Source organism: Diplotaxodon limnothrissa, linkage group LG6 (genome assembly GCF_057381915.1).
Source record: "Diplotaxodon limnothrissa isolate DT_005_m linkage group LG6, D_limnothrissa_male_GT1.1, whole genome shotgun sequence".
NCBI classification, from domain to species: Eukaryota; Metazoa; Chordata; class Actinopteri; order Cichliformes; family Cichlidae; genus Diplotaxodon; species Diplotaxodon limnothrissa.
The window spans coordinates 26565826-26584005 of record NC_140601.1 but is presented as its reverse complement, the minus strand read 5'-3'; the positions used below and the strand labels follow the sequence as shown (position 1 = coordinate 26584005).

The 18180-nt window shown below is 40.3% G+C and overlaps 2 protein-coding genes across 2 annotated transcripts in view; one reads left to right on the top strand and one right to left on the bottom strand.

The window, feature by feature from the left end:
* Window positions 1-653: 653 nt before the first annotated feature.
* Window positions 654-2557, bottom strand: LOC146630683 (uncharacterized). Its single transcript, XM_085356593.1, has 3 exons — window positions 2317-2557; window positions 2040-2171; window positions 654-1699 (listed from the first exon to the last, which is right to left on the bottom strand). Exons 1-3 carry the CDS (start codon window positions 2555-2557, stop codon window positions 654-656), a joined length of 1419 nt encoding a protein of 472 aa, XP_085212719.1.
* Window positions 2558-6156: 3599 nt separating this feature from the next.
* The window catches only part of grin2bb (glutamate receptor, ionotropic, N-methyl D-aspartate 2B, genome duplicate b), a 148327-nt gene continuing 136303 nt past the window's right edge, over window positions 6157-18180 (top strand). The window contains exon 1 of the mRNA XM_085356592.1: window positions 6157-6222. Within this exon, the coding sequence (XP_085212718.1) occupies window positions 6157-6222 (66 nt within the window). The remainder of the gene's footprint in view (window positions 6223-18180) is intronic.

Genomic DNA, 18180 nt, shown 5'->3' with positions numbered 1-18180 from the left:
CTGGTGCAATAAGCTGTAGTTTTACGTCCAATGGATTTGATTAGTCGACTAATCGCAAAAATAATCGGTGACTAGTCGACTATCAAAATAATCGTTTGTGGCAGCCCTACTGTCAAGTGCAAACACAAATCTTCGTGACCAGCGCCAAGCACTGTGACCTCATTGTATGGACCCAAAGAGACATGGCTGTGGTTAGCATCTTCCCTGATGTAGACTTCTGTGAACCACGATTGAAGAAAGCACAGGAGTTAATCAAAAAAAAAAAAAAAGTGCCTTCCTGAACTTCGAATATTTTTCTCTATGCGTAGTGCAGCTCTGAATATCTAATTCTTTCTTTCTGGGGTCTACTTTTATGCCTGATGTGCGTAGACATGTTCACAATTTGCTTTCACTACTTTTGTACTAACAAAATACCACTTTACAAAATGTAAATAAAGAAACAAAAGATTTTTTTCTTGCCTTTCATTACTTTTATTACAACAACGTCAAAGGCGATCAAAGTAGTTACAGTGACGAATAAGTGTCAGTTACAGTTTACAAATACATTAATGTAATGACAACGTTTTTATAACATAACGCACTACCAACTGTCTTGAAATTACTATGTCTTAAGAGAAATAATCACAATACATACAGCACACATTTACGAATTTTTAACAAGAGCAAGTTTCAGTTGTCCCTGGTTTTACCACCACACTGGGACACATGTTCACCAAAACGCAGCAAACCTTCACTATTTTATCAAGAAGGGTCACATCTTCACCCTCACATGGAAGAAGTAGACGGATTGGCATGGTGGTATGCAGCATTTTGAACTTATTGCGCAAAGTACCTATTACTCGCTCAACATGAATTCTTAGGTGGGCAATGGCTCTCTTATCTTCTATGTCCCTGGCATCGAGTTGACAGAAGCCCTTTGTATATGCAGGGATCTTAACCTCTGCACACATCATCCCCACAGGATTTCTGATGGCAAAGCCTCTGTCAGCCAAAACTACATCCCCTGGTAACAGCCTTTGAAGAATACCACAGTTCTCTGTGATATGTCTGTCTGATGCACTCCCACCCCACCCCTTGGAAATGAATGAAATTGCACCAAGAGGTGTAATCCCAACGAGGTATTTCATGGTGTGTGTACCCTTATACTGAGAGTATGTTTGTGCATGTGCCTTTAAATTTGATGGTCTTTCTGTACAAATTTCAAAACAATCTACAATGATGGCTACCCGTTTTCCAAAAATTTCAATAAATTGAGGGGGCATTGTGGCCTGTAAACAGTGCCTCTCTGGCCAGTGCACCAAGGCTCCTAAGCGGGCATACAAAACATCAATGGTATCGGTAAAGACAGAAGACAGAGTTTTGTGGGAAACATTGAATAGATCACAAAGATGCTGGACAGGAAGATCAAGTCTGAGACGCATGAGTGTGAGTAATAGCATTTGGAAATGCGACAGTTTCTGTGACGCTGGCAGGAAAGCTTTTACATTGTCAAACACGGCCAGTAAAATTGCAAAACAAGGTAGTCCAGTGTAATATCTTACTTTTTCTGTGTCATCCTTTAAAAAATGTTCATTCAGCTCTGTCTTTTTCAGTTGTGATTGAAGCTTCCTGTTCTCCTCCAACAGCCGGTTTACTTCTGCTCTGCTCTGTTCACAGCACACACAATCCTTCGTCTGTCTTGTAGCCTCTGTGTGTCTTACTGTCAGATCAAGATTTTCTACATTTGCAGTTGCTAACTCGGCCTCCACTTGTCCAACACAACTCTGGCCCACAGCCTCCTTGGCAAGGTGACTATGGTGTTGGTCTTCTGTCTGTCCAACTTGAGCTGCTCTTCATGTGTAACTGCTGCACAGGCCTCACCTTCACACTCTACTACTCCTTTATGAAAGCCTGTCAGCTACAAAGAGTACACACACAAAAGGGAAATGTTCAGCAGTATTCCAAATAAGGGCGCATGATTAATTAAAACGCTATGTGATGATTGCCGGACAGTGAGAGCACTTTTTTTAATTTTAGGATGGGGTGGTGGTGTTCTTTACCTCCGACTGCCGCTCTTTGTTGCGTTCGCCGTCTGTGACGGTCAGAATTAGATGTTAGGATTTTGGAGTGCCCCATATGGAGCGTTGGAACCCAGTCAGGATTTGTCTCATCCATTACATAGGCTGGTTTACCTACAATTACGCAAAAATAATATTAGCGTATCTATACATAGAAAGTATGTCTGCGAATTTACTCAGTAGGATGTTTGACCTCTGAGCGCATCAACATTAAAACTAATAGGCTATAAAGCTTGATTTGTACATATTTAGAACTTACCGGACTGAAAATGTCTGGAGCACACCAACAGATGTTTGGAGATGGAAGAGAACTTGATATCAGGTCTTCTCACAGCTGCTATCCAGGCTAGACGCCGTCGTTTGGTTACATCAGCAACATGAGCTCCCTCATGTTGCTTCCAGGTGGGGAAAGAATGAAAAGATAAACCGTTTTCAGGCTTGTTCCTTTGCCGGTCGCGCGAACTAACGTTACAACCGATTACACAGCAAGTACGAACCATAGCTAATGTTCTCCGTGTGCTTTCGCTCCTCTTTCGCTAGCGCTTTTTTTGACCCAGAAATATGGCGCCTCAACCAAAAATCCTGACCACGCCCCCTCCCGTGACATCACGCTTGGAGCGTCTTTGGAGCAGACGACTGCATCCTTGGTTCACCTGTTTGGCCAGTAGGCAAACTGCAGGGGTTCGAGCAGGATTTCTTTGATGTCTTTCAGGAGTGTTAACACCATACATGCCTCCCTGCCGATTTCAGTGCCCCTCCCGATAATCTCCCGGAGCCACCATTCTCCCGAATTTCTCCCGATTTTCCACCCGGACAACAAAATTGAAAAGCCATATCGCAGAATTCATAGCGCGGCCCTGCCAATTCCAGTTTCCAACAATGGCGGCAGCTACTTAGTTTTAATATTCCTCTTATTATTCTTTCAGGGTCGCAAAATAAACTTTTAACATATTTTCAGGTGAGAATGTAGCTGTGTAAACTTCAAATATCTGAGCCGGCGAGAACACCAAACTCCCGACACATCGTTTTCAAACCCCCGCGGTCTTTCGCTACTCGGGTTAAACATGATATATAAGTCACTTTGACAACTTAAAAATGTTATTGTTTGGCTTTTTCAGTGTTTTATTTGTTCGTGAGTAACTCGGTTTGGCTGAGATTAAAGTTATTCGATTATATTAAATTAATTTAACTTTATTAATCCCTCGGGACGTTGTTTACAACGGTGACATTTAACGTTTTATGCGATAAATAAACACTGTAAAATGTATTTACCCCCCCACAACAGCCCTTTTGAATGTCTCACTAATTCTGAGGTTGGCAAGTATGGTTAACACTAGTCTTTCAAAGGACTTAATGACAACAGACATCATGGCGGCAGGATGATGGTGGAGATGATGGGGGGAGGGGGCAATAGGTCAGCACAGAGTCTCAGATACAAGGGGGGCAAACTGTCCTGGAACCCCGGTGTTCCGTCTCTGACAGAGCAGACAAACATCCTCTTCACAGATCTTTAATGTAAGCAGGGGGTCAGAGGGGAGGGAGTGAGGGCTGCTGATTCTTTTTGTGTGGATGTGAGGGTGAGCATAAGGGAGGTGTGAATAGTTGTCTTTCACATCTGCAGTAGAAGGTGTTAAGGTCGTCAGTCAATTGAGGATCCTCTTCACAGAGGGGGGATGGACTCCTGTTACTAGAATGTGCTGCAGGTCTCTCCAAACTGAAGCAGGGTCATTGGCTGAGAAGTAGTTTTTTTTTAACTTCTCATTGTAACTCCTCTTAGCGACCCTGATCTCCTTGCTCAGCTTGTTTGTGGCCTGCTTGTACAGGGCCCGGTTCCCGCTGCTGTAGGCCTCCTCCTTGGTCTGGCACTGCTTCCCCAGATTTGGACTAAACCATGGTTTGTTATTATTGTATGTGCAAAAGGTCTCAGTTTACACCCCCCACGCACGGGGCGATCTGCACTAACTTGCTAACGGAGATTTGCAGCGTTAATGTGGTTATGGCGTTAACATCATTTTAACGAGATTAACACTGACAGCGCTAGAATAAATCTTCTTTTTTTGGTACTGGTACTGGTTTTATTTTGTTGTATTTATCGGCAATACCGTAAAAGCTGGTGCGTGAAAATATTGTTGGACATAAACCGGTCCGTGGCGCAAAAAAGGTTGGGGACTGCTGCTTTAATGTGGCCACAGTCAGACCAAGGCTCTCAGTAGCTGAGCTGCTTTGTATATCTTAGTGTTTCCTTTGTGCCTTTCTAGTGAGAATTGAAAAGATGAACACATCACATTAAGCACTGAAGTGAAATTCATTTTATATTCTCTTATATTATAAATAACATCTGGTCAGTTTGGGTTAAAAACATTCTGAAGTGCCATACATTTTGATTATTTGACTTCAACAGAGACCTTAAAGTTTCACATAGACAACCCAACATTTCCCATTTAGGAAGCACTTACCAAAAAGAAAGGAAAAAAAAACCTCTGGCAGCAATTTACCTCAACAGACTGCAGAGTGAGGAAAACTGAGCACTGTAAAAACAACAGACAATAAACACTGAGCAGATCCAGTAGCCACCACAACTCTGGACCACACATTGCTGGCGCCACTGATACTGCAGAAAAGTGCAGGGAGGGAGAGGATAAAAGCATTAAAGCATAATCCACAGTGCAGAGAAAACAGTAGGTAAACGCATACATCAGTGGCATTAGAGTAAGCAGATGCCTAATGGAAACTTTAAGTTTCCATTGACAGAAAAAAACATTGCACGATAAGTAAAAGAGGTAAACTGGCCTAAAAGACAATGATCTTACATATAAACTTCTTTGATTCAACAGCTCTGTAATGACAAAAAGAGAAGACACAGAGACTTAAAGGTGGATCTTTCCGGATTCTTGAATTATTATGGTTTTATTCAGCTCAGTGTTTTTTTTTTTTTTTCTAAATTAAGCATGTGAGCTACTGTTAACATGAGCGTAAGAACTGCACATTAATGCTGCGACCTCCACACTAATGTCTGTGGTTATCATTGCAGTTGACAGGTTTTGCTGTGATATTATTTAATCCTAGCTACAATAAGTAATGATATGAAACGAAAAGTCAAGTTTGTGGCCACTGTTCGTTGCTGACCTGCAGTACTTTCAGTTGCCACAGAGGGGAGCCCTGGAGCCTTCAAAATCAAGTACTGCCAATACAGCTATTGCTGTCATGGCTACAATTCTAACAACTGGTAACTCACCAAACTGTATTATTCTTTGTTTTGTGCATCATGGTCTGCTCTCCTAATCACAATCGAGGTTTGCTGCAGATAATGTTTTGTTATATTGTGTATTTTATTTTAATATGCTACAGCTAAACAGCAAATCCCCACAGTCCACACCAACAACATATCAGAAGAACACACAAAAGACAGAGAAGAAAAATCATGAGACTGGTGCTCTAATCTCTCATCATAATGCACGACACAATGCTAAAAGATTACTTTAGTGGAATTTTATGTCTCACAGATACATGGAAAATATTGTGGATCCTGTTACTGCCATCATGAAGTTTCAGTCTTTCTTTCTTTTTGTCTTTTTGGGATATTTGTCACACTTACATGTTTCATATTTAAATATTACACAAAGATAACCTAAGTAAATTCAAGATACAATTTTTAAACAATTACTTCATTTATCAAAGGAAAAAAGTTATACAAACCGACCTGGTCTTATGTGGAAAAAAAAATGCTCCCTAAACATAATAACTAGTTGCAACAAGAACTGAAAACAATTTTTTTTTAATGAAATTAGCAGTAATCCACAGTTCCTTATTGCAGCTTCCTACAGTAAGTAAGTTCTCTGATAATGGTGTATTTTATGTATTTTATCCATACTGTCTTCCAAATCTGGCTCCAAACATCCATCCATCACCAGGCCAACCGCAAGATGTAATCTCTCCAACATATCCTGCATCTGCGCCGGGGGCTCCTCACACTAAGACATGCCTGGAACATTTAATCCCTCTGAGAGAGAAGATATCAAAGGACACTTCCACCCTGCCTGGGATATCGTTACCAGGGATGCACCCTGGAGGCAAGCCTGGGGAGGGAAGTTGAGGGAACATGCCTGGTGGCTGGGCCGATGGAGACCAAAGAGATGACATGGGCCCACCTCCTGAAGGAGGTGCTGTATGGCGTTTAGTATAATATTTGTTGTACGGCGATCAAGAGTGGGGGCTCTGACAGTTCAATGTCGGGCTATTGAGGCTGGCTATGGAAGAAAAAAATGAACTTTTTGGCACTAATGTTAAGGATTCAAAATGTTTAGCACAACACAAGTGGGTGATAGCTCTGTGGCTACATCCATCATTTAAATACAGTCTTTGACCCACATGGACAAGTGACGAGGCACCGTAAGAATCATGCTGATGCAGTAATACGAACTACAGGAGTTGTTGGATACCCTTTTTCAAGCACACATTCCCATAAACTTTACCTGTAGGCAGCTTCATTCACAAGCTGGCAGGTTTCTGTGGCAACACGCCACATAAGCGGGATGCCTTTCTGTTTGATTTTATTACATATTTAGTTCAGGCACAAAGAATAAAAAAAATAAAATAAAGTAAAAAAAAATGCTTGTTTTGAATTAAAACCACATGTTAGATGTGACAAAACTATCAGTGTCCAAAAAACAAAAAACAAAAAAACCCCCCACATGTTAGAAAGCTCCATTTTCTGTGTTGTTAGGCGAATCATACATGCACCTATACAAACTACCACTAGAGGTCTCTCACATAATCTACTGCTTTATATTTCCCACGGAATGAAACTGTAAATAACACACTTTCTGCACCAAAGAGAAGGTACAGAATCATACCTGTTTGTCTATTGAATTAACACAAGTCAGCGATGGAAAGAGTAAATGAATTTAAGAAAAAGAAGAAGAAAAACTACAAAATCACAACAACAAACCTATGTAAGTTATATTTTCACAATTAGAAAAACTTAGTTTCACACTGCAACAGTAATCCTAACATATATGTAACTAATACTCAAAATTCCCAGTTCTACCACTCATATTTAGTACAATAAGCTGAGTGTATATAAAGACTTCAAGCAAAATGTAACTTTTTTATATACTGATGAGTGTAAATAAGTGTAAATTCTATTTCACAGGCTGATTGCGTGCATATTTCTTATGTAAATAATTGAGCTGTAATATAAAAAGTGAACACACATCGAATACAGTAGATAACCCAATAATTGAAAAAAAGCTGCAGCCTACTGTGTGTAAGCAAAGAATTTCCATTAGCATTTTATTTGGGCCTTTACTGAGCTTTTATGGGGGTGAATGTACAAGCACAGGAACACAGAACACACTGTCAAATATACACTCACCTCTCACTTTATTAGGTACGCCTGGTTAACTGCTTAACTGCTTAATGCAATCAGATGACACAAACTTAAGCATGTAGACAGGGTCAGGACAGCCTGCTGAAGTTCAAACTGATGAGCATTAGAATAAGTAGGAGAGGTAATTTTGTAACTTTGATTGTGGCATGGTTGCTGGTGGCAGACAGCTTGGTCTGAGTATTTCAGAAATGATCTCTATTGTTTAATCTCTATTGTCATAGTGTTAACAGAGAATATCCACTAGCTCACTTATGAAAATGCCTTGTTGATGCCATTAGTCATAACCACTCGTTACAACCAACATGCGTAGAAGAGCACAAGTTGCCACTTCAGCTAACAACAGAAAAGTCAGGCAATACATTCACAGAGTAAAGCTGGGCAAACACTGTGCGATTTTTTTCAGTCGCGTTATTCAGCTTCTGCTCAAACTGTACGATTGACTCGCAGGGGTTAGAAATTGGTAGGTCACGATGCAGGGTCTCACACTATACGGCCCGATGCTCTGATGCGACCCGAGTGCTCACACCGTGCGTCCATAAAAATGATGGTTATAACAGAAAATCTGTCGCTCTATGGGATCAGAACGATGCCACCTTGAAATGAAACCGAGAAAAAATATTGTAACTGAAATAAATGTACTGAAAAATCTTGTATTGAAACTGAGAAAAAAATGATAGTGAAAAACAATGAATTGAAACTGTAAATTTTTTTGTTTTCGCGTACAATTTGTTTCAGTTGAGACCCTGCATCGTGACCTACGAACTTCTAACCCCTGCGAGTCAATCGTACAGTTTGAGCAGAAGCAATAACGCGACTGAAAAAAATCGCAGTGTTTGCCCAGCTTAATGTGTGCTAAAATAACTACTTTAGTCACTACAACACCACGATCACAAGGACTGCACGTATCCACAAGTTTTGGTAGCGGTACTTCAGCATGTAGATAGCCCTATGAAAAGTAGCGAGCATGAAGGAAGCAAGGTTTTTGTTTTGTTTATTTTGTCTGTCAGAACTGTTGTTTGGAGCGACGTTTTTTAAGTGGCAGGTCATTTCAAACGCTACGTTTCTTTCAACTCAACAAACATCAACAAACACGCGAACTGTTTGTGTGCAGTTTGTTGCTAGCTTAACGTCCAGCTGCTGTATTTCACAGGGAGAGAAAAGAAAGAGCCAACTTCACTCAGAGATGGAGAAAGATGGGGAGAGGAAGAAGCGAGGTTAGATGCAAAGGTAAGGACTGCTCAGTGAGATTTGACAAACTGGAAATTTAAAGTTTACATGTGAGATAATCTGTTTTCATATTGTGTGAAATGGCTAAACAAGCTGAGGTTGACTGTGTTATAGATCAAAATCATTAAAAGCATGAAAATCCTCTGCAGATTAGTGCAGGATTAACAGGTTAGATTGCTGTACTGTAATGGATTTAAAGTAAAGAACAAGTGTGGGACTGGTGCACAGTGACTGTCTAGTTAGTATAAACAGTGTACCCTCAGTGCAGAGGATGGAAATCAGCCAGGACAACTCATGAAACATCTGCTGACACCTGGTTGAGTCAGGTGTGTAAATTTGTAAAGAGCAAGAGGTCAGCTGATCACAGTCTGTACATTAAGAACCCCCCCCCCCCCCCCCACTGAATCCCACTTTAACTCTTGACACATTCCTGTTTTAAGTCAAAGAAAATGGAGCTCTCTCTTTTTCACATTTTCCTGCTATCTATCTATCTATCTATCTATCTATCTATCTATCTATCTATCTATCTATCTATCTATCTATCTATCTATCTATCTATTAAATAACAGTAAACTAGTCTTAATGCCAAAATAGAGTTTAATACAGTTTTAAGTTGTGACTTTCGGCTTTGCAGAACTTTAGATTTTTACTTTTTTGTAAAAAGCATCATTAGCAGTCCTAATGTACTTTGAAATGCAGGTGTTTTACTTGTAATGGGGTATCGTTTCGCAGTGTGGCACTGTTCTTTCAGCTCGTTCCGCTGTCTCCCTCAGATGCTGCCGAGTCTAATCTCCAATTAAAACAGAGCAACAACAGAGGGAGCCATTGCTTTCTGTATTGGAAACAATTTTCTTGACAATTGTTGCAGCAGCCTGGCTTCACTGTAGCATATCTCTAATTCACAACCCTACAGAAGGACCCACCTCCACATCGCTCTCTCTTTCTCTCGCTCTCTTGGAAGGAGGGGGAGGAGAGCGAGCGCAGTTTGAGTTGCGCTCGCCGCTCTACACCAGCCAGAGGTGTGTTTCGGCTCCACACTCTGTATCTCTGCGTAGCAGCACCCAACCATGCAGCCAGCCTGAGTGCCATGTCCAACAGCTGTGTTGGCAAAGGGTTACCGCTCATCTGAAGGGAAGGTAGCGTCTTGCTTTGAGGAGGACAGAAGATAAAAGAAGACTGACCAGTTGCAGAGAGAGAGAGAGGGGGGGATATAACTGAAAGCCCCCTCCTCGCCTCACTAAACAGAGCAAAAACGGAAGGCTTTGGAGTATTCAATTTTTTCTTTCGTTTTATATTTTTCTTATTCCTCATCGCAGTGCTGGGAGGTGCTTCATCTTTTCATATAGTCTCTCTCTCCGTCATTTGCCTCCTCATCTATTTCTCCATCTACCTGGTGTACAATTTCTTATATTTATGAGTGAGATAGAGGGGAAAGAAGGGAATTTTGTTTTTCCAATTTTTTTTGCCCTTTCTTTCTCCCTCTTCACTCTTCCTTCTTCTCTTTTCACCAAACCATATCATTCCTGTCATTCCCTCCTTTGCATTTCACATCAAAATGCTGCTCGTCAGGTCATCATACCCCATCCTACGCCTCTTTCTGTGTCTAAAGTCTGATGATTAATGATCTTGGATGATTTTTTTTTCAAAGACAACTAAAAAACTCCTCATGAATGACTATTTTTCCCCCCCTTTTCCTTCTCTTTTGGTCCCCTCCACACCCATTTCTTTTGCATCACACTCTTGCGGGATTCTTAATTGTTACTCTAGGTAGGTTCAATATCGTTTAGTGTCTGTCTATCTGTCTGTCTGTGTGTATTTGTGTGTGCTTTACGTATACATAAAACACACATTAACACACACATGCACTCGCACACTAAACTACGCCTAAAGGATGAGCGTTCAGTGAGTCGACATCGGTCTGGTCTCGCATCCTTCTCCTCATCTGTCCTCATCATCATGGCCAAGTGCGCCCATTTTTAATTGTTGTCTTTGAGAAATCTTTTTTTTTTTATCTGTACACATGTCATGATTTAATAATAAACAAATCTTTATATATATTTATTTGTTTAGTAACACATTTGTAACACATTTGAAATGGAAAAAAATGAGTTTGCAGTCTCACTGGTGTAATTTTATTGACTTTGACAGCCGAATTTTGGCAAAGTTTGGGATATTTGTCCTAAAAGGAATGATATTCTTTTCACATGATCTGCTGAGCTGCATTCAAAGTTTGGCGCTAATGGCCATCTCAAGTCATTAATAGTGTATCCCATTTCATGCTTGATTTTGTGCTTATTTTGATTCTGCCAGTCCATCAGCAGCCATTAGTACTTTTACTGCCTCCCTGCCCCTTCCCATCCCACACACACACACACACACACCAACGCACACAGACACACAATCTTCCCTCTTCAGTTTTCAGTTTTCCTCCCTCTTTTACCCAAATCTCTCCATTTTCTTTTATTCCCCGCTTTCATTCTCACTCCCTTTCGGGCCAACAGAGACCGGTTACCATTAGCTGGATGTTGATCAGTGGATTCAGCGGGTAATTCCTCGCTGTGGATTTAAGGTGTAATAGACAGCAGGTCTTTAGATAGAGACAGACTGATAGACAGATTAAAATAGGTAGAACTTCACGCGCCATTTCATCACTACCTTCCTCTTTTCCTCTGTCACATTTGTCCCCTTTCCCTCTGTGTTTTGTTTGACGCTACGTCTCTACTTCTCACCGCCACACCTTTTTTGGGAGAGCTGCTTTAAAGCGTTACCACTGCTAGTCTATTCTCAATTAGCCCATATACACATGGACATTTAACTGAAAATTGCCTGTGCACTCAGCCGTAAGGTGAAAAATTTTGCCTACTAGCATAGGCCCACACCAGCTACTTTAGTCTCACCGCCCACCCCCTTCTTATGGACTGATAAAGAGGCTTAATGAATCCCTCTTTCTTGATTGTTCTGAGAGTGGGATGTCGTCATGAAGGAATATGAAGGACCGCTCGTTTTGCTCTGTCTTTGCTTTTGTGTCTCAACTCTGCTCCTCTGTAAAACATCTCCACTACAGTCTATAAATTATGTGTTACAGAAAAGAGTTAATTAGGTGAGTAGTGAATTAATAAAGCACTCACTTCTTCTTTGCAAGTGAGCGTATGCACATGCATGAAAAGAAGGTGTGTACCCTAAATACGTGTGCAAGAGCACAGCTGACGGAGCAAGAGTGTGCATGCGTTTGTGTACATTCGGAAGTCTGCATGAAGCTGGTGGAAATGTATTCTGCATGAACTTTCATCTGCAGGTGATGGCTGTTTTTGTATTTTCCACCACAGTTGCTTGCACGGTTTCACCTTTCGTCGTCGCTCTGTGACTAATTGGTTGTTTATCCACTTAAAAAAAAAAGTCTGTATAATTGAGATTACATCTTCAAGAATTTCACACTCTCACACGTTCAGCTGCATTTCGGAGCACAAAATATCCCTCACTCATGCACTATTTCTAACGCGCAGAATGAAGCTTATACCAGGTGACTCACTCAGTTAGTCCAGTGCAGCGTGCAGGTGCATGGATTTACATCTGTTCATTACTATTCTCTCATTCCTTATTGTGCGCCTAAGCTGGTGGAGGTGCGTTAGCCAGTGCCAAACTGATGTCATCCTCCTCCTGTGTTACCTTTCTTCTTCTTGTTTCCTCCCCAGTGGGTCTGCGACAGATCGTTGACAGTGAATAAATCACAGACCTAATATCACTCATACACCAGCTTTGCTCTAATTGACTCTTCAGCAGGACTTTATTGAGTACAGTGCACACTAAAGGCGATGCAAAAGACTGTATGCTGGGAATTAGGCTATAAAGTCCCATTTCAAATTAAAATGGTTAGGTAAATAATACTAATATTTAACAAAGTTAGGAACTGCTTCACAGGAAGAAATTTATAAGCTTTAAAAAAACTCCTGGAAAAAAACAGAAAGGCAAATAATGAAAAATAAAAGAACATTGCTACCTTTTAAACATCCATGAAAGCTTTTCCATAAAAATGTTTTAAGAAGAGATTTAAAAGACAGTAAAGAAGTTCCCTTTTTGACCTCAAAGGTCGGACTGTGCCACAGTTTGGCAGCTCTGACAGCAAGCACCTGCTGACCTTTGTCTACTAGCAGAAACTTTGGGATAACCAGCAGATCGCCCTGTATACGCCCTGCCCTATGTAACAGGTTAATAAGCCCTTAATGTGCTTCAGATGAAAGATGTATGATCAGTGAGATTTTAAAATCAATACAAAGTGAGAATTTGCCTGTACTCAAGTAATGTGTTTATATTCTTGATGCCAGTTAGCTGTTAAAAAGTAAAAACAGAATAAATATCCTAAAAATGATTAAAATGCACCATTAGACAAAAGAGAGCAAAAGTGAACTGAGTCTGTAGGTAAGAATAACTACAGGATAACAATAACTAAATAATAAGAGTCACACCTTTTAATGATCTCCTATTAATGTAATCTGTTTTGTGTCAGTATGAAAACAGTTTCTAGGCATTTCTCATAAGCAGCTGTAAAATAGAACATGATTTTTAGGCAGTCTTCATACATGATGTTGGACGTTCTCTATATAGACCAAAGTACTGGGCCACACATTACACCAGCCAGTTGGTCATAGAAGCCAAAGCCATGAAGCTCCCGGCGCACAGTTTTTGTGCTGATGTTAATGAGTGTTGGCGACTTTTACGCACTGCTCTGTAACCTGGCACGGTCTAAGTCCTAAAGCCTTCACCTTTGCAATAATATATCTAACAGCTGATTGTGGGATATCTAGGAGGGATGAAATTTTAAAAACTGACAAAGTTTCCATACTATCACAGTACCACGCTCAAACTCGGAGAGCTCGTTTAAAATTCTTTCACATATGTTTGTACAGGCAGGCTGGCCATGTGCTTGATTTAAACATCAGTGGCAACTGGGCTGAAAACACCTGAATTCAGATGTGTGGTTCAATACTTTGGTCCGTTAATGCTGTACATGAAAAACACAAAATCACCATTTAAAAACAAACTAATTTCACATGCCATAAAACAAGTAATCAGTTAGCCGCTGTTCATTTTGAGTAATATTGAGTTACGTATACATAACCATAAAAGCATTCACATTTACATCCATAAAATGGCTCTCTGGGATTGCATAATTCAATATTTTGAGAAGCTGTTGGTTCATAGCGAGGATACTAAATGAATAAACAAATAAGCCTTGTCCAGTTGTTTAATGCAAAAGGTTTATGTAAGGATGTACCGCATTATTCTACGAGTCAAGCCATCAGAATCATATTAATGCCACTATGAGAGTCAGAGATAATTAGAAGGAGTCAGAGAGAAAGATGGATTTTTGTAAATAAAATTTGTTGAATGAATAATTCATTTCACTGCCAGACGGGATTAAAATTCTACACATGCACATATCCTCTGACAGTTTTCCTAAGGGCTAAACTCTGTGTACCTACATATCCTGCATCTACTTCAAGATGCAATAAATACGCACATGTTGCCAGAAATAGGCATATCCCATCTTATGAGCGTGTGCCAGTAAAGATCTGTTAAAGGATGAAAAACTAGACATAGCATACATTAGTCAGGCTACAGCTTAGATATTTTTAATACTGATGGATCATTACATCATTTTATACCACCACAAGGGAACTTAGTGATTTGAGACTGCGACCATGTGCAATGAACTTGCAGGTTTCTTGCCTTTGTAATGGTTATGCATAGATGGGGACCAGTTACTGTCCTCGATGCATCAAGACAGAGTTAGTCTGCTATTAGTCTGTAAATTAATAAGGTCAAATTGGGAATTTGACCTTATTAATGTGCAACATGTTTGTGATCAGTTGACTGTGATGAATCTCAAATGCGCAGCTATCTGCATACACAGCAATGCACATTAACTCCTTACATTCAGAGTTGAGCTCTAACCTCAGAGAGATAAAACAGAAATTTAAAAATTCCTCCGCAAACTGTGGTGGGCTGCGAATCTTTGGAGACAGGTTGCCTCCGCAGTCACCTTTCAATCTAAAGTGGTTGCCCAGATGATGAGGATGTTGCGTGCTCGATGTTTGGGTGACCTTGTCTTTGGTTGCAACTGGGAACCGCTGATTTTTCCAGGTCACAAGCTGGTGGTCATCTAATGTGACCAAGCCATCACAGAGCACGAGACTGATGCGCTGCAGCAACTCTGGTCCTTAGTGGAGCTTTTACACGATACACAAAAACATTTTGCAATTTTGAATTGCAGTCCGTTAAAACTTAATCAGTGTTTTGAAGTTTGTCAGTGGTGGCCGGTGAATCTTATTCAATTTTTTTATGCGATGTCCGACCCAGAGTGAGGAAAAACCATTTAATTCAGCTTACAAACCAAATGTAACATTCATTTAATATATGAATGTACAATTAATGCCAACATTAAAAAGAAGTTCACGTAGTTCTGTATAAAAAAACAACTCACCGTGAACATTTAACTATGATTTCTAACACTTCTTAAACACTTCCTTGTAAAAAATAACTTACTTTCAAAGTTATTTGTACATATTAAGTAAAATGTTCCTGTAGTGTGTAAATAATAATTAGTTGCTCTGCTTGTTCTTTCGTAGAATAATGCACAGTGCTGTTAATTTCCTCCCATAAATGTTTCATGTCTCTAACAGCCTAGGCTTTATCCGTTCCCGCTGTTTTAAAAAGCAAGCACGGAAAGCTAAATAATGCATCTGCATGGCTGCATCCAACTTTTGCTGCACCAGTTAGAAGTCCTGCGTATATACTGTGTTTTTCAACCTGCTGTCTGATGATGACGTCCACTTGTTTTTTACTTGTACCTTCTTCTCCCCTTTAAGACACCACGTAGGAGTCCAAAAGATCAGCTGACGATGATTTAGGGTCGAATTAAAATCCACAACCTGAGTCACAATGCTGCGCCCAAATTTAGCCTAGCCTCAATACAAAGCCTGTCACTTCGACTCTTTAATCTCCACCTTCTGTGTTCTCTCTCCCTGATTTTGTTCTTGATTGTATCTCTGCCACTTTGGCCTTTCTTTCAAAGTTTGGTCCCTCTATGCCACTACTCTTAGTCCACTTGCAGAATAAGTTACGCCTCTAGTAGTTCGCCCAAAGAGCGTTGTCCTAGATACCTCAAAGCCAATCCTGCTTTTTATTTTTATATTTTTATTCATAGAAACAATAGCAAAATCAACAAAATAGATAAAGGTAAAGGCATGCAGTATCTGAAGCTTATAATCTGCATGACAATGTCGCTGTTTAATGAATGCAGGACAGGACAAGCAGAAAGTCAGAGCTCTCTGGTTCAAAAGAACTTTAGCCCTAATTTTATTTTCACCATTGATGCAAACGACAGGGAGGTAATACAGAGAGAGAGAGAGAGACAGAGAGCTGCCTGGCATGAGGAGAGAGCCCAAACAACCAGATCACACTTTTTTAACTTAAATGACCCTGATAGTGTTGAGAATTTAAGCTGTCATCCCTGAAAGGATATCATCTTTCAGTAATGTATGCAGATGTATGTCTTCAGACTCATGGGAAAGACAAAGTAGGGGTGATTTGCAGGCTTTTTATCCCTGAGACTGGTTTAGATCATTAAGGTTAGGAAAGTTTGGATTTATTTATTTATTTATTTCCTGAAGCAGGCTGGATGATTCCTGTGATCAGCTGTTCATGTGCCAAATTACATCACAATTAAAAACACACCTTTCAGATTTTCATGTAATTTGAAACTGGGGTTGTTTTTTGTTTGGATACCTTGAATGTAAATGGCGCTGTCTCTAAAGCACTTTAGGTCAGCTTCTGTTGTTTAAATATGCTAAAAATAAAATAGACGTGACAGTCAACATAAAAAGGTTTAAACATTTTTCATACTGCATGTCTGAGGTCTATTTTTTCAACACAATTCAACAGGCATACTGAAGTTAGAGGATAGAAACAAAGTATCGATCCTATTGTGCTAGTATCGGTCCGACACCTATACCAGCGTTGTTTTCAATACTGTCGATATTTGGGTTGATCCTCCCACCTTTAGCCTACGCTGCTTTACTCTGTCGGCCCTGGAAGATCTGTGTAAAAACAGGGAACAAACAAGTTTAAAAACAATCATTTAATTTGCACATAGATTTAAGGATTCTGCACATTTGAAAAACAATAAATTGATCAAAAATCAATAATGACACTTTTAACCATGAAGGGGAATCACACCAGAGACTTTTTAAGCTTAAAGCCAAAAGTACTGTCCTGCTCCCATAAAACTCCCAGAAGCCCATTGAATTCTTTACAACAGCCACTTGTTTTGTGCACTGACCTGAGCACATAGTGGAATAAATATCTATAGCTATAAAATATTAGAGTCTTGAGGATTTCAGTCACACTCTACTAGCCAACTCCTGTTTTTGAATATTTTAAATTCAGCATTTGCTTTTTAAGCTGTCTTCTTCATGCCTATCCCCACTGGTGTAATGTGCATCATGTGACATGTGATAAATTGAGGGCTGCAATTCTGAAATGATCAGACATAAACAATCGCAATCTGAAACAGTAACAGATGAAAACCAGGATGTGGATGTATAATCTCCTAGTGTGCTCTGTGTTGGTATATATTCTGGCGGAAGAAAGTAATTTTTTAGCATATCTTTCCAAAAAATCGTACCTAAAAAAATCAGTGTTGCATTGATTCATTAATTTAATAACGAGCCTTAAAGCCAGCGTGTTTATTGAGTACAGGCAGACCTTATAAAGGCCTGAGAAGGAAAAAAAACTACCAAAAGTATCTCCTGTGAAAAAACAACAACAACAACAATGTAACAACATTCAGCACATTCAGATTGCAGTGAAAGGGGCATGTAGACACAGCGGCTTGACTGAGTTAAGCCTTGACCTCAGAGGCAATTGACTTGTGTACACAGTGGCTTTCAGCCATCCGCAGCCTTACTCGGCCATCTGACTCTTTCCTTGTCTCTTTCAGACAAGGAGCGGGCCGGCAAGCCGAGGATCATGACTGGCTAAATTAAGCAAAGGCACAGAGCGACAGAAGAAGGAATAGAGGGAAGCAGGAGAAGAAGAAAAAGACGAAGAGTACGCGCACATATACACACACTGCTGCTCATCTCCTCATCTCCACGGCAACAGTATTCACACACTTGCAGACTTGAGGAAGGAGACCTGCATCACCAACTTTGGAGGAAGAGGAACTCTCCGTTCGCCATCATTCGGCTTTTCTTCCCCATAAGAGTGCTGACATTTTGAGTTGATGATCCGTTTTTAAATTCCTCTAAAACGCTCAGTGAAAAGCATTTTTCAGCCAGTTTGGATCTGGTTCTTTGCAGATTAGACTTTTTGTTCTTGGTTTTTTAAACCTTCCTGCTCTCCCCCACCCCACCACCACCACCACCACTACCACTACCCCCTCACACTGATAACAGCCCAAGCGTCACCCCTCTCCACCCATCAAGCACAACTCTGCTCATCCCTCAG

Excerpts from the sequence above, each read along its gene's own strand:
- LOC146630683 (XM_085356593.1), bottom strand. The coding sequence starts at position 2,557 with ATGGTTCGTACTTGCTGTGTAATCGGTTGTAACGTTAGTTCGCGCGAC. Across the intron at positions 2,172-2,316 it reads CTCCAGACATTTTCAGTCCG|GTAAACCAGCCTATGTAATG; the intron begins GTAAGTTCTAAA and ends GCGTAATTGTAG. Across the intron at positions 1,700-2,039 it reads ACAAAGAGCGGCAGTCGGAG|TAAGACACACAGAGGCTACA; the intron begins GTAAAGAACACC and ends TTGATCTGACAG.